This window comes from Hemitrygon akajei, chromosome 5 (genome assembly GCF_048418815.1).
Source record: "Hemitrygon akajei chromosome 5, sHemAka1.3, whole genome shotgun sequence".
NCBI classification, from domain to species: domain Eukaryota; kingdom Metazoa; phylum Chordata; class Chondrichthyes; order Myliobatiformes; family Dasyatidae; genus Hemitrygon; species Hemitrygon akajei.
The window spans coordinates 51,173,331-51,189,410 of NC_133128.1; the positions used below are offsets into that span (position 1 = coordinate 51,173,331).

Consider the following 16,080-nt stretch of genomic DNA (forward strand, 5'->3'; position numbering starts at 1 on the left):
AATTTCCCTCAGGATCAATAAAGAATGTCTGTCTGTCATTGGTGGATATTTACTGATCCACTGTAAGACCCCATAACTTTAATTCTTAAATTCCTCAAAGACTCAGAAGGTTAAGGTAGCAGCTAATTCAACTATTATTTACGTATTTGGGAGAGGGCACGATAGCATAGTGGTTAGTGTAACACCTTACAACGACAGCAATTAGAAGATTGGGGTTTAATTCCTCCTGCCATCTGTAAAGAGTTTGTACATCCACTCCATAAGACCATAAGACATAGGAGCAGAATTAGGCCATCTGGACCATCGAGTCTGCACCGCCATTTAATCATGGCTGATCCTTATTTTTTCTTCCTCCTTCACCCCAGTTCCCAGCCTTCTCCCCATAACCTTTGATGTCATGTCCAATCAAGAACGTATCAACTTCTGCCTTAAGTACACCCAACAACCTAGCCTCCATAGCTGCATGTGGCAACAGATTCCACAAATTCACCACACTTTGGCTAAAGAAATTTATCCACATCTGTTTTGAAAGGGCACCTCTCTACCCTGAGGCTATGGCCTCTTGCCCTAGACTCTCCCACCCTGGGAAACATCCTTTCCACATCTACTCTGTCTAGGCCTTTCAATATTCGAAAGGGTTCGATGAGATCCCCCCTCATCTTTCTAAATTCCAGCGAGTACAGACCCAAAGCCCTCAAATGTTCCTCATATGATGACCCTTTCATTCCTGGAATCATCCTTGTGAACCTCCTCTGGACCCTCTCCAATGCCAGCACATCTCTTCTAAGATGAAGGTCCCAAAACTGTTCACAGTACTCAAGGTGAGGCCTGAACAGTGCCTTATAAAACCTCAGCATTACATCCTTGCTCTTGTGTTCTAGACCTCTTGAAATGAATGCTAACATGGCATTTGCCTTCCTCACCACTGACTCAGCCTGCAAGTTGACCTTTAGGGTGTTCTGCACAAGGACTCCCAAGACCCTCTGCATCTCAGATTCCTGGATTTTCTCCCTGTTTAGAAAATAACCCACACATTTATTTCTACTAACGAAATGCATGACCATGCATTTTCCAACACTATATTTCATTTGTCACTTTCTTGCCCACTCTAATCTGTCTAAGTCCTTCTGCATCCTACCTGTTTCCTCAACACTACCTATCCCTCCACCAATCTGCGTAACACCACTAGTCACTGGCAGCCAACCAGAAAAGGATCCTTTTATGCCCATGACTATGTGGGTATCTTCTAGGTGCTCTGATTTCTTTGCACGTTCCAAACAGAAGTATGGATTATGGTTAGTAAGTTGTGGGTATGCTACATTGGTGATACTTGCAGACTGGCCCCAGCACACATCAGACTTTGCTGGTCTTTAAAGCTAATCTTTAATCTTGATTAAAGCGCTTTGCAGCTCTATGAAGCTTTGGAAGTTATTTAATTAGTATTATGTAAAAACCTTGAGGACTTGTTTAGGGGAGATCAATAATTAGTTAAAATTATCTGATAGTAAGGAAGTGAACTTACAGCACTCAGGTTTAACTGTAACTAAGATTTGCCATGCAAATTTGCTGTGAGAAGAATGAGCAGATGTGCAGTTTCTTTTGCAGTCATCATTCCTTTCTGTTTTATTCAAATTTAGTAATTTGGTCTGTTTCAGAGACCAACAATCTGATAACAGACAAACTGTCTCGTACCCCGACTAGTAATTAGTTTGCAGTGTTCATTGTACCTTGTTTTGCATTGATAGTGCATTCTAATTTTCAAATACAAGTCGTACCATCTTTAAAAAAAAACACATACACAGTTTTCTTAAAGACCACCTTCAACCTAACATTGATCTTAGTCACAGGGTCATAAAGTATTAAAACAAGCCTGTCAACCCAACTTGTCCATTGTGCCCACAGCATCCTACCTGCTCGTACTAGTTGCCCATGTTTGGCCCATAACCTTCCAAGCTCATCCCCTCCATGTAACCTCTCCCCTTCTTGCTATCATTTAAATTTTCTGAAGTGAGCAGGAGGTTGAATAAACAAGCAACCAGTGTTTGACCTTTGCAAATGAAGTTGTACCTTATTAATAAGGATATATTTTGTTCGTCCATTAGGCTGAGAGATTCAGGTAGTGCACATTCATGTGACTGAAATACATGAATGTAGTTTATGAGCTACAGTTGCAAGAAAAAGTTTGTGAACCCTTTACCATTACCTGGCAGATTGTGTTTGTCTATTATTGTGATTTAGATGCAGAACAGTTCACATTTTATGAGTAATTAATGCAGAAAACCAGGGTTCACAAACTTCTTGCCAACTGTGCTTGTCTATACCATTGGTTTAAATTAACATTCAACTCCAGGCTTTACTGAGCATGAAACTTATCTACTACAGGCACTGAAGGTTTTGAGAACTGCAGAGTTTGCTCCATTTGTTGTATTCATCGCTGCCCCAACTATTACTCCAGGCATGACTGAGGTAAGGAAGAAAAAACAATTTATGCTATACTGAATTTCTCATTTTGGCTGTTAGATTTTAGTTATTTCATTGAAGTGAAGTAATTGAATTCCTGTGGCAATCTTTAGAAACAATTATTCAAATTATTAATAATTAAATTTTCCAAATTTGTTTCTCAGTCTCACTGCTTCAGATGAACAGGAACAATTTGTTCAGCAATACTATGAACATGTTATTTCTCCAAGAGACATAGAGGCCTCAATAGTTTCTTCAGAATGATCCATGTGGGAAAAAATAGTTAATCTAAAATAGTAATTCTTCTTATACGTGATTAGATAGTAATGATAAGTATTTGTGGCTTTTGCGGTTAGGAAGAGTAAAAACACTAAGTTATGAAATATGTAACTTTCTTAATGTATAATGTTAGTATGTCTGAACAGAGCAATTAATTAAGTTTCATCATTATTTGTATATCAACCTTCTTTTATTCAGTGTATCAGCTAACCTGAGATGTCAAAGTGCTTTCTAAAAAATAAGCATTATTAGTTCTGTTTGTACAAATGGCAGAATTCCCATGTATTTGAAAGTAATTGCTTTGATAATGCCATCCTGACCTGTGTTGGATAATTATCACTGATGTTGAACTGTGCAGAGTTATAGGCAGTACAACCTTCCTTGCAGAACTTGATTATTTGTTTCAAATAAAATTTATGAATATTATTTATAATGGTAGTAGAATGAAATGTTTTGGAAACCACTTCCCAGCAGTAACTTGCATTTGTATAGCATCTTTAATCTTTAATGATCCAGGTTGCTTCTCATAAGAGCAGATAATAAAATTATCATTGTTACAAAAAAGACTTAAGGACTGGTAGTGTTTTTGAAGAGAGTGGATAGGTAGAATTAAGGAGCATCTTTAAGGAGAAATGTAGAATTGGAAATGTTTAGCAAGTAAATTCTGGATCTGGGACTATACTGCAGAAAATATAAGCCTTCATTGGTAGAGCAAAGAAGATAGGGATATCCTGTTTGGAAAAAAAAACTATATTCTTGGGAAATATAGACAAGGTTGCAGGTAAGTAAATGAGATAAAGCACTAAGAGATCTGAATGTAGGCAGAACTGATGCACATGAATGAGACAGTGGTAGACTGGAGGCTAATCTAGCCCAAAGGTGTTGAATGAAAGAGGCTTGGTGATGACTGCAGAATCTTAGATGAACCCAAACTCTCTCAGAAATTATTGAAATGCAGGAAAATTGAAGTAAGAGAAAATGCTCAACAGGCAGGCCTCTTCTGTGAAGTTATGATTATACCATGGTGCAGCAGGCAGAGCTGGAAATCTGTTGACTAGGGATCAATCCCGATCTGCAGTGTACATGGGTGGAATTTGTTCTTCTCCCAGAGATGGTGTAAATATCCTCAGTATCATTCAGTTTCCTCCTGTATCCCAAAGATCGAATGATTGGTAGGTTAATTGGTTACTGGAGATTACCATTAGAGTAGGTGACTGTTAACTAAATTGGTGTACAGTTGGTGCGCATGAGGGGGAGATTGAGTTACAGGGAAATAATTGGGGGGAAAATAATCTTTGGTATCCGAGGTACAGTGGAAAAACTTTGGCTGTCTTGGCCATGGCATCTGCATGGTTAGTCCAGGATGGGCTAATGGTGAGTTCACTCCTAGGAACTTAAAGCTTTCAACCCTCTCAACCTCCACCATTGATCTAAACAAGAGCATGTGCAATACCCCCAGTTCCTAAAGACAATGACCAACTCTTTTGTTTTGCTGACATTGAGGGAAAGGTTATTGCCATGAAACCAAGTCTCTAGTATCTCTACCTTCTTCCTGTATTCTGACTCATCATTATTTGAGATACAGCCCATTACATCTGTAAATGTGTAATGGAGTTAGAGCAAAATCTGGCCCCACAGTTGTGAGTGTATGTGGAGAAGATTAGGGGTTGAGAAGGCAACTTTGTGAGACTCCAATGTCATGCATAAACATGCAGAAGATGTCACTGCCTATCCTTATTGATTACAGTCTTTTGGTCCGAGGGTCAAGGATCCAATTGCAAAGGAAGGTGTTTATTCCTGGCCATGCAGTATAGAGATAAATTTGCTTGGAATTTCGGTATTGTAGGCAGAGCTGTAGTCAATAAACTGTGGTCTAACATAGGTGGCTTTGCTATCCGGATGCTCTGAAAATAAATGGGGAATGGTGTCCATTGTTGGAACTGTTTTAGTAGTAGAAGGATTGCAGTGGGTCAAGGTTTTCTGGGAGGCTAGAGACAAATGTGTGCCATGACCAGCCTCTCAAAACATTCCATGATGAGCCACCAGGAAAAATGCCAACAGGGTGTCATTAAGGCACATTACCTTATTTTTCTTAGGTACAGGGATAATAGTGGTCATCTTAAAGCAGGTGGGGATCTCGTATTGAAATAGGAAAAGTCAGAGTGGAAGATGATGCAGAGATGTCCTCTGATAGGGTGGGAAGTAGAAGGGATAAAATGGCAAAGAGATGATGGTGCAAAGCAAACATCTGGGGTGATCTGGATGAGGGATGAACAGCTGAAGCAGCAGTATTATTAAAGTTACCAAACAATGTACTTTAACTAGAAATGCTAATTACATGAAATTGCTGAACTGGACTTTGAATTCAGCAGACTAATATCCCTGGTTAGCAAACAAGATGTTGTTCATTAACTTTATGCTGAGCACTGGCAATTTGAAGTATTGGTGTGGGTACAGTGATTGAAACACTGGGCTAGTAATGCAGAGAGCTGGTGTAATAGATCATAGACTGTTCAAATCCCACAACAGCAGTGGCAGAGGATAAATTCAGTAAGTTAAACAATGTGGGATGCTTTGTTTTTTAAAAAGCTAGCCTCGATACTGGCAACCACAAAAGCATCACAGTGCCATGATAGTACAACTGATTCACCGATTACCTTAAGGGGACAAACTTTATGTCCTTAGCTGGTTTGGCTTTTGTGATCCCAAATCCACAGCAATGTGGCTAACTGCCCTACATGGTCTTTCAGTCTTTTAGTTGCATCATTTGGAGACAATTTAAGCATGAATCAAGATGAGTAACACACCATCATCCTGCAGCAAAACTGGTCATAATCCAATTGACTTGCAACTTCTTCCTCATGGATTAATCATGGTTTTATCCTTGCATAGCTTACTTGCAGAAATATACCTTACAAGCAGTGTGGTGGACTCCTCCATCACAGCTCCTACATAAATCTTGAAGCTTTGTAGCTTCAGTTTAAATGTGGAAAGGAACCCTCCTTATGAATACAGTTCTCCCTCCTTCCTCATCTAGCGAGTCAGTTCTTCTGTATATTGAGTAACAGTTGGAAGAAGTTTTGAGAGTTACCAGGACATGAATCAGAATCAGGTTTAATACCACTGACATACTGTATGTCATCATATTTGTTCTTTTGTGGCAACAATACAGTGCAATACATTAAACAATAATATACATTACAATAAGAAATACATACTAATTTAAATTAAATAAGTAATGCAAAAAGAGAGCAAAAATAGTGAGGTAATGTTCACGGGTTGGTTCACCGTCCATTTAGCAATCTGATGGCAGAGGGAAAGAAGCTGTTCAAAAATGTTAAGAGTGTGTTTTCAGACTCCTGTACCACCTCTTTGATGGTGGTAATTAGAAGAGAACATGCCCTGGGTGACAGGGGTCCTTAATGATGGATGCCGCCTTTTTGAGGATGTTCTCTCTACTGGGAAGGCTAGTGCCCATGATGGAACTGGCAGAGTTTACAATCCTGTGCAGTTGCCCCCATACCAGATGGTGATACAACCAGTTTGAATGTTCTCCCATAGTACATCTATAGAAATTTACTAGAGTTTCTGATGACATAGCAAATCTCCTCAAATTCCTAATGAAATATTGCTGCTGGTGTGCCTTCTTCATAATTACAAAAAATATATTGGACCCAGTATAGATCTGCAGAGATGTTGACACTCAGAAACTTGAAACTGTTCACCTTTTCCACTGTTGACCTCTCAATGAGGACTGGTATGTGTTCCTTTGTCCACCTTCCTGAAGTTTACAATCATTTCCTTTGTCTTACCGACTTTGAGTACAAAGTTGTAGTTGCAACACTATTCAGTCAGCTGATCTATCTTACTCCTGTATGCCTTCTCAGCACTATCTGAGATTCTGTCAACAAAAGTTATGCTAGCCACAATTTTATAGCTGCTCTTTGAGCGTGCCTAGCCACACAGTTTTGTGAGTAGGTAAGAGTAAACAGTGGCCTAAGCATGTACCGGTGAGGAGATGTTATTTACAATCCGTACTGACTGTGGTCCCCAATGAGGAGGTCAAGAATCCAAATGCAAAGGAAGGTACAGAGGTTCAGGTTTTAGAACATAGAACAAGTTTTGAAGCTTGTTGTTAATTTGTACTGACAGGATGATGGTATTCAACACCGAGCTGTTATCAACAAACAGCAACCTGATATAGGTATTGCTTTGCCCTAGGATCCAAGGCTGAGTGAGACCCACTGAGACTGCATCCACTGTAGACCTGTTGTGGTGGTAGGCAAATTGCACTAGGTCCAGCTCCTTGCTTAGGCAGGATTTATCTCCAGCCATGACCAATCTATCTAAGCACTTTATCACAGCAGATGTGAGTGCAAGTGGTTTTGGTCTTTGAGGCAGCTCACCCTTCTCTTGGGCAGTGCTGGTGCACCATGACTACAGAAAGCACAATTATGCATTAAGTTATTTCAACAACACCTCTAAAAGCTATTACTTCAATCATCGAGAAAAATAGGTACATCAGAAACCCCTACCTGGCAGTCCCCTTTAAGCAACACACAATCCTCACTTTGAAATATATTGCCCATTTCTTTGTCATTGCTAATCTAAGATTCCTGGAACTTCCTCGCAGCAGTTTTGTGGTCCTACACCTTTTGCCGCTCACTATCTCACCACCACCTTCTCAAGGGCAATTAATTATGGTTGGAGGGACCTTGATTGTAATAACTAATAATGACTTTTTAAAAGATAATGGAGAATTCATAGTTAGAATGGGTTGGTGATGATTAGAAGCTTGATGGTTATGCTTGTGAGTCGAATGGAGGTGTTCAGCAAAGTGGTCACCAGTGTGCTTGCCGTTTTCTCTGTGCTCGGAAAACCAATGTAACTGAGAAATACGGCATATCAGGAAGAAAGAAGTACAAGTAAATTGCTCATTCACTTTGAAACTGTTTTGGAGGTCCTGGGCATGGGAAAAGAGAAGTGAAAAAGTTAAGTGCCATATTTCCTATAGGAGGAAATATAATATTTCAGAGGTGAAAGTAGATCTTGATGACAAAAGCTTAGTTTAAAGTGAAATATGATGCAACTTTTGTGCACAGCCAGGGTTAGCCTGAGATGTGGTCAGGGAGAGTGATAGTATCAATGTGTGGAACATGGATTTTGTGGAAGGACTAAAGATGATGGTTTGTTTATGTCATTGTTTAATTGGAGGAAAGTTTGCTGAATTTCTGATAGCCAACAAGTTAGAAGTTGTTTAAAGCAGTGTTTCTGAGATTGGAGCTGATTATTACTGCCAAATATGAAGAGATTGACATTTTTGAATGATTTTACTTGCATGACATATTAAAAATGGGAAACAGGGATGGGTCAAAGATAATCTTGGGAAATTTTCTGATTTGGTATGTTGGTGCAAAGAAACATTTTTAAATAAGAGAAGGTTTGTGCAAATCTATGGTTCATCTCCTTTGCCCAATTTCAAAAGATCATTTCCTTTTCCAGCCACTTCCTGGAATTTTGTGGAGTATGTTAAAATAGGGCCATATTATAGCAAGATTCTCATGTGTAAATGTTCAGGCACGGATTCTGGTGGGACCAAAAAAAATTCACTTATCATAGGACAACCACATTCAAAAGAAGTAAGACTGTCACACTGCTTTGGAACATAGATACCACAGGTGACTGAATAGAACCACCTATTACTTTTGTTATCCAGTCCACAAATGTTATCAACTAATTCTGGAGCAATATTACTAGTCTAAGCAGTCATGGTTGGAGGAAACGATGTGGGAAGCTAATGTGATGAGGTAGATTGAAATAATTAGACTTTTAAAGAAACAGTTCACAGTGAAATAACTTTGTAAACTTGTTGCTTTATAAAGAATAAATTTCTTAAAAGCTTATTGTTATATATGTAGCTCAGACTCTCTTCCTCTTTGTCTGTTCTTTTATTATTTAAACTCACATTCTATGTTTACTTTCTTATATCGCTTCTGATTTTCACAAAGCTCCCAAGGTGGTGCAAAAAGCTCCCTGTAAGTATTTTTATTAGTCAGGGATGACTTTGAAAATGGTGGTTTTAGTTGTAGCACTAGTGATGCTGTGGTCATCTTTGAGAAAAGTTTAGGTTTTCTTCAAGATGGCAATTAGAGCATTGAGTAAAAGTTGTTTTACTGTTTGTCCTGTCAGCCTTTTACTCAAATAATAGAGAAAATCAGACTTGTAAAAACAGATATCCATCATTTCTGATGGCATTAGTTAAGATGCACAAAGATTTCTCTGAAGTAGTTTTGAATCTCCTTTCAATAGGTATTTATTGAACTTATTCTTTTGAGTGTCTAGTTCCCAGTTATATACTATTTCACTATTTCATTAATGGTCTTTGTTAATCAAATATTTTAAAACAATATTTATCATTTCAGTTGGGAAATTGCTGTATAGTTCCACTTGAGAAACATTTTTGAAACACATAACACTGTCTTGAATTATAATTTGCATTTTTAACGGTTTCTGTAAGTTGATTGCTACTTTACCAAGTTAATGTAAAGGAATCTGACAATGACAGTCAGCATTTCTGAAACATGTTCATGTCGAGAAGAGTCTTTTTGTCATTTCAGTTACACATGAAAAATATTGACTAAAATTTAGACCAGCTGCAGAATCAGTGCAATCTATCCCATTTAACTGAAAAAAAAATAAATGAAGGAGGCTGCTGAGAAAGTTAGCTGATAAGGTGTTTCATAGATTAAAAAAACAGAAATGAGGTTTAAAGGGTTCAGTGCACTGGGTAGCTGAAGGCTACCAGCAATTTGCGGAGGGTGCTCAGGAGTAGACAAGGTGCTGCAGTTAGAGGATGGCAGCTGGGGTGAAGGTGTGGCTGAAAAGGTTCACTAAAGGTGGGATGAAACTAGTCACTGTTCCCTCGGGTGAAAATTACGTGACTTACTCCCTCTGATAAATCTGTCATCTTCCACACTTTAAAAACTTTCTACAATCTATTCCCACCCTCTGGTTTACTTATGGACATGAGAATAACTTCAGAAATGCAAATTTTCAGACATGAGGTTCGCGTTTCTGAGTTCAGTCAATAATTGGCATCAAAAACTAGACCATGGACTAATGCTGGGCAGTATTTTGTATTTTATTAGGCTTAATCAGATCATTGCAATCCTGCTATCTCGAATGCACTAACCAAGTTTATTCCTTATGTTGAATCTGATAATAAAACAATTTAAACCATAAGCTTGATTTGCAACTGATGCAAAACTGTCTTGGTGCAATTGACTGCTATCCAAAATGTTTTATGGATTTTCTGTGTTTAATTAGAATGAAAAAGAAAAGTAAATGTTGGTACTCTTAAATAAAAAAGTAGTAGCTGCTGTAAATATTCAGTGGATCGAGCAGTGTCAATGAACCGGGAAACAGCTAATATGGATTGGGTGTGGGAAAATTCCATTAGAATCTGACTTAGTTGAGCTCCAGTGAGTAGAAACTCAGTTTATCTTTTTCTCTTCAGGATGAATCTCTTCAGCGTCTACAGAAGGAGTCAGAAATTCTACAAAGAACATATGCACACTACTTCGATCTAACCATAATCAACAATGAAATAGATGAGACCATCAGGCATCTGGAAGAAGCCATTGAACTTGTGTGTACTACACCGCAGTGGGTTCCTGTATCCTGGGTATATTAAAGACTGGAGAGAAACTATGAACTTTATCATTCCCTAGCAACACCTGACATTAGACTTTGTAAATGACCATGCATCAAATCTTGCCCCTTATAGACTGCCTAGGATTAGTGTGCCCTGACTTTTTTTTTCTGACTATTGTTATGTCCTTCTAGATGGATTGAGAGCGAAAATATCAAACTCTGAAAGTGACAGTGTCCCTTTTTAAAATTCTGAGAGGATTGTACTTCCATTACTAAAATCAGATCTACGAATGCCTCCTGATCTATAGATATCCAGAAGTTGCACAAAGATTCAGAAAACTTATTTGAACACTACTAAATTTTTATTAAGTAAGGTTAAAAAATACTATCACCCAAGTTGCTTTTCCCCCCATATTTTTGGGATCTATTTTACTCAGTATAAATAGTGCAGTCTGATTATGCGTTTGAAATTTAATTTCACATGGATGGTTTTGTGCATAAATACAGATTTTACATTTTCTGATGTCCCTAAGTAGTCAAGCTTGGCACAATTTTGCACAAGCTTTCTCAATATCTTATGTCAGCAAAGTCGTGAATATCCGCAGTCATATATATCTGAAGGCTGGGTAGAGTAAGGGCATTAGTAGGTATGATTTTTCTATACACAGATCAGTCCATTTCATAAAGGGGATACTGTCATTTACAATTTTAAAATGTACAAACATTTTAGGAATTTGAATCAGGTTTTACTGCATGTGGACAGTTACAAGAATTCATGCTGTTGGTGTATCTGTGTTGGAAACTGTATTCTACAGCGACGTACATTCCATTTGTTGGAAAAATTACCCAAGGGAATTAATTCAAAAAAATTGTAAACCTATGCACATCCCTTGCATTGTGGGCAAGTTTATAAATGACTGATTTTTAATCATGTAGTGAAATGTGTTTGTACTTTGTTGCAATTTAATTTGTTCTAAGGGGAAGAATTAGCAGTTCCGCCATTTCAGATATGTGTCGTCTTTGAATATAAATATTTTAATTATGTTCCGTCTGGAAAAATGGTTTAATTTTTATCATTGAATTATATGTATTAAAATGCACAAATTTTACTAAAGAAATACTGTGCAAAAAAAGAAGTTTGTGATCAGATACAGCAGTTCAGCTCACGTCACTACTTCATTCAAACTGGCCTGCAGTGCTACTGAAGACGACAATTACAAAAGCTGCAATTGGACTGTTGTTTTTAAAATAATATATAGGTACTTCCCTTTATGTGGTCGTTTTTATTTCCTGTGATTTTATGCTTATATGGAGCTCAAACTCACCCAGCCATGTTAAATCGAATAGGCTGCAATTATTGAACTTCAGTACAGCTGCCGAAGATGTTATTGTGTTTCAATACAGGGCTGTAAGTTCTATACTTTTGTAACTGGTCAGTGCTAAGACCAGTATGGTGCTGGCCATCAGAACTGAACAGTACCTCTGTTCATGTAATATAAAAATGAAAATACTGTGGAAAATTGTTAAAGAAAATGAAGCACAATTTCACAACTGGAATTTATTGAGCATTTTCATATTTTCTGGAAAGTTCCATTCCGGTAAACAAAAAATAGTATTTTATAAAACTGTTCCCATCTGGACTTTAGAGCACAGAGGAATGCATTGTTTGCCTTAAAACATTTTGTAACTTAATTCCTGCTTTCTTTGATGTAATGCCATTCCTAACAGTATTGAAAGGAGATTTACATATCTGTTCTACATTTCAGAAAATGCGTATTGTTCAACGTTGCATAAATGCTTTCGTGAAACACAATTGGCAATGGAAATCTGTATTAAAGGATAAGTGGTACAGTTGAAATCCTTGAATAATTGAAAATGTAGATCAACTGAAATGAGAGTATTTTAAGACATTTTATTTAAGTCTGAATAATTTTATACTGTAATCCTACTGCAACAACAAAACAGACTAATTACACCAACATTAATGAAATGCTGTTAATTGAAAACTATTAAGTTTTCATGTTTGTTCAGATGACAATTAATTTTAAAAGACATAGTAGAATCAATAACTATAAGAGAACACAGAATCTAGAAATCCCAGAACATGGAGATATTACCCACAGTGACTAATGTTCATTTTCAGACAAGATGAGAAAGTTCATCAATTGTGCTATAGAAAAATTTAAAACTTAGTGTTGCATGCTTATGGTTTTGATTGTATGATATCAATGAGGGGTAATATAAAAGTTGTTTACATTATTTGGATGAGTAATGTAAAAACCAGTTCATCGGAAAACTTTAAAAATGCATTCACAGGCACACATCTATAACCAAAATAGCATGTCAGAAAACATGCTTTGAGAACAAACTCAGCCAGGTGCTCGGTTTCTCAAAAGGCATCATCTGCATGACTTGAAATTGCTATGAAACAGTCAGTGATAAATAGCACTTGTCTGGAAATCCAATCACATATTTTGTTCAGTATTATGCAATTGAAAATAATTTTCCCTGTGAGTAAAGCAAAATATTGACTATTTTTGAGCCATTTACCCAGGCTTTCCCTATCTTGAATACCCTTTGACCCTAATGTGATCTACAGGATGACATCATTCAGCCTTGCAATATTCATTTTAGAGCATTGTAGGGAGACGTTCACCATGTCATACTAGCCGGACTCAATATTGAGTACTAATTGGTCAATGTGGTTGAATGTCCATATTGTAGGACTGAGAGCTCTATAAGGTAAGTGATATACTAATCTCCTCTGCAATTTGCAAACCCCAATCCTGGATTTATCCCCTTTCCCCCTCACATAAAACAGGCAGTCCTGGGTTCTGATTCCCCTGCTGCTCCTCTCACATCCTATCTGCAACTGCTTCCTCCACCACCTTCATTCTTCGCACTGTCCCAATGCACAATGCAACCTCGCAAATATCACAGTCTCCAACTTAATCTCTCCCCTCAAATTCACCACTCCCTAAAGTAATGTCAGTACACCCTGATACCCCAATCCCACCACTTACAACAAAACTGGTGTCCAGTCCCCACCTTCAGTCCTTAGCTACAGGTTGAGCCTGTGCCCAGGCTCTTGAGCATAGCCTTGGAAGAGGAGAAAGAAATGTACATCTGCTGCAACCAAAATGTATATGGCATTGGGTACAAGAATTGAGACAGTTGTATAAGATATTGTTGAGAATACACTTGGAATATTGTGTAGTTCTGACTGCCAAGCTATAGAACAAGAGTTGCAAGGATGTTATTGGGACTGGAGTCCTTGAATTGTGAGGAGAGACTAACAGGCTGGGGCTGAGAGTAAAATCATGAGGACATAAATAAAGTGAATAGTATTTACTGGGTAGGGGAGTCTGAAATTAGAGGGCAGAGAGGAGGAAGATTTAAACATGGCTATAGAGGCAATTTCTTCACACAATGGAGCTAGCTGTCAGAAGAAGTGGTAGAGGTGGGCACAATTATGATACTTTAAACACATTTTAAAAGATAGAAGGGGGTATGAGTCAAATGCAGGCAGCTCAGGTAAGCATGGAAAAGTTGAGCTAAAGGTTCTATGTAAATCTGACTCCCTAAGTTTATAAGAATTAATACCTCCAAAGTATCATACAATTTAAGATATGATGATAATTGGCACGGTAGTGCCATTCTATACTCTCCAAGTAATTTTGGATATTGCATTATATTTATTTACCCTTGATCCTGTGGATGTCATTCTCACCTCTGAGGCAGAAGGTTGTGAGATGAATGATTATTTGGGTTGATGCTTGGCAGGAGTTCTGGAAAACGGCTGCACTGTTTGAGGGGGCTTCATTCAGATGGAACGTTAACCCCATCCACTTTAACGACTACAGATGAAAGATTCCATGGCAAAATTTGGAGAACAGAAGTTCCATGAGCCTTTGGCCAATGTTTATCCCTCAAAAAGAAAATGAGTGCCAAGACAGTATAGTTTTCTAATTTATAATTTGGAGCCTACTGTGCATGACTTGAGAGCTTAAAATCCTCTGTTAGAATAATGTAGAAATCTCAGGAAATTGATCAACCACTTGGTACTTCTCATCTATTCTCAGCCTTGATCTGTCTGCTGCCTTTAACATAGTTGCTTGCTTTATTCTCTGCCACTTTTCTGTTGATTAGCTGATGGAAGTACCCATTCCTAGTCCCATTCTTATCTAACCTATTGCTGCCAAGGATATTATACCAAAGTATATCTTTTGTCTGCTGCACTATAATGTCAGGACTCTGGGAATTTTACATGCCCTTTCTCAAGTGGTGGTGGGGATTTTCAAAAACTGGCAAAAATTATGCAAAGAGGGTGAGAGAAATTATCCAGGTTTCATAGAACACTCTTAATGGATTAAAGTAGCAGCAGGAGTTGGAGAAGAGGTAAACAATATAATAAACATTGAAACTAGTTATTCTGGTGAAAGGCTGTGGTTAAAAATGCCTCTGGGTCATAAAAGATAACCAAACTGAAAAAGCATTGGGGATAGGGTTCACTGGCTATGAAAATGACATTTTGGTAACAGCTAAAACCAGCGTCTTCAAACAATACATTTCGATGAGAATAATATAAAATCAGAGAATTCCTAGGCTAATAGTGAAATAGAATTCAATCACTGAACAATGGAAACCTGCTAGAACAGAGAATTGGTAAGTCCACTTCCCCACCCATATCCAAGCAGGATTGCTCTTTTCGTTTGGATGTTGACTGTCGGTGTCACTTCATGCCAAGCTAAAAATGTCAAACAGCTGTCTGTCGTTATACCATGCACTTGTGGCAGATGCCAAGCTCTCTTTGAATAATGCCTTCATGCGACTGTTGTGGCAAATCTCCACTGTGATGTAGCTAGAATATTTGCTGCAAACATAGTAGCATTGATGTAAATTTATATAATGGAATTATAGTACAATGCAGAAAGGTGCCATTTGGCCTATAATATCCATGCTGATCTTTTTGCCAATCTTCACTAATCCTATTTGCCCACGTTAGACATATCCTTCTATACCTTGCTATTTAATTGCCTCTCTAAATGCCTCTTAAACATAGTAATTGTATTAGATTCTACAACCTCCTCTGACAGCATGTTCCAGATATCAACCATTCTGTGCGTAAAACAAATAACCTTCAAATCCCCTTAAAATTACTACCTCCCATCTTACACCTATGAGCTATTGTTTTGAAAAGAGGACTGAGGTAATACCAAATCCCACAGTCCTCGCTGGGAAAAAGGTATGCAGTGCCAGAGTAATATACAAAAATACCCTGTTATTTTAATCTCTGTAAGGAAATAAACCCTAAAATATTTAACTAATGGTCAGGTGACCTGTCTCTGGACAAGAAGAGTCACTGGACTTCCATTTAGCTTCTAATGGGAACGTATTTATATCCAGTGTATGGCAGGGAATATGGAATGAAATGTGAACACTGTTGAGAGAGACCCAGAGTATATGCAAGGCCTAAATAGAATACTAGCAACAATTATAAAATTACATTCCTTGGAAACATCAATGATCCACTCCCCTGCCATCTTCACAACCCCAAGTGCAGAAGAGAGCAGAGATTCTGATGAGAGTATGCAAAACGAGGAAGGGGCACTGAAAGAACCAGGCATGGTACCACCTGTTTTTGTGGCCCCACCACCCAAAACCTTTCAGAATAAGAGGCCAGGTCAG

At 38.0% G+C, this 16,080-nt stretch overlaps 1 protein-coding gene across 12 annotated transcripts in view; it reads left to right on the forward strand.

Annotated features, from left to right (window-relative positions):
- caska (calcium/calmodulin-dependent serine protein kinase a) overlaps positions 1-12,241 on the forward strand; it is a 462,337-nt gene extending 450,096 nt beyond the window's left edge. For all 12 annotated transcript variants that reach the window (XM_073045522.1, XM_073045523.1, XM_073045524.1 and 9 more), the window contains 2 exons: positions 2,383-2,466; positions 10,256-12,241. In XM_073045522.1, the coding sequence (XP_072901623.1) occupies positions 2,383-2,466; positions 10,256-10,432 (261 nt within the window). In that variant the 3' untranslated portion in view covers positions 10,433-12,241. The remainder of the gene's footprint in view (positions 1-2,382; positions 2,467-10,255) is intronic.
- The last annotated feature ends 3,839 nt before the right edge of the window (positions 12,242-16,080 follow it).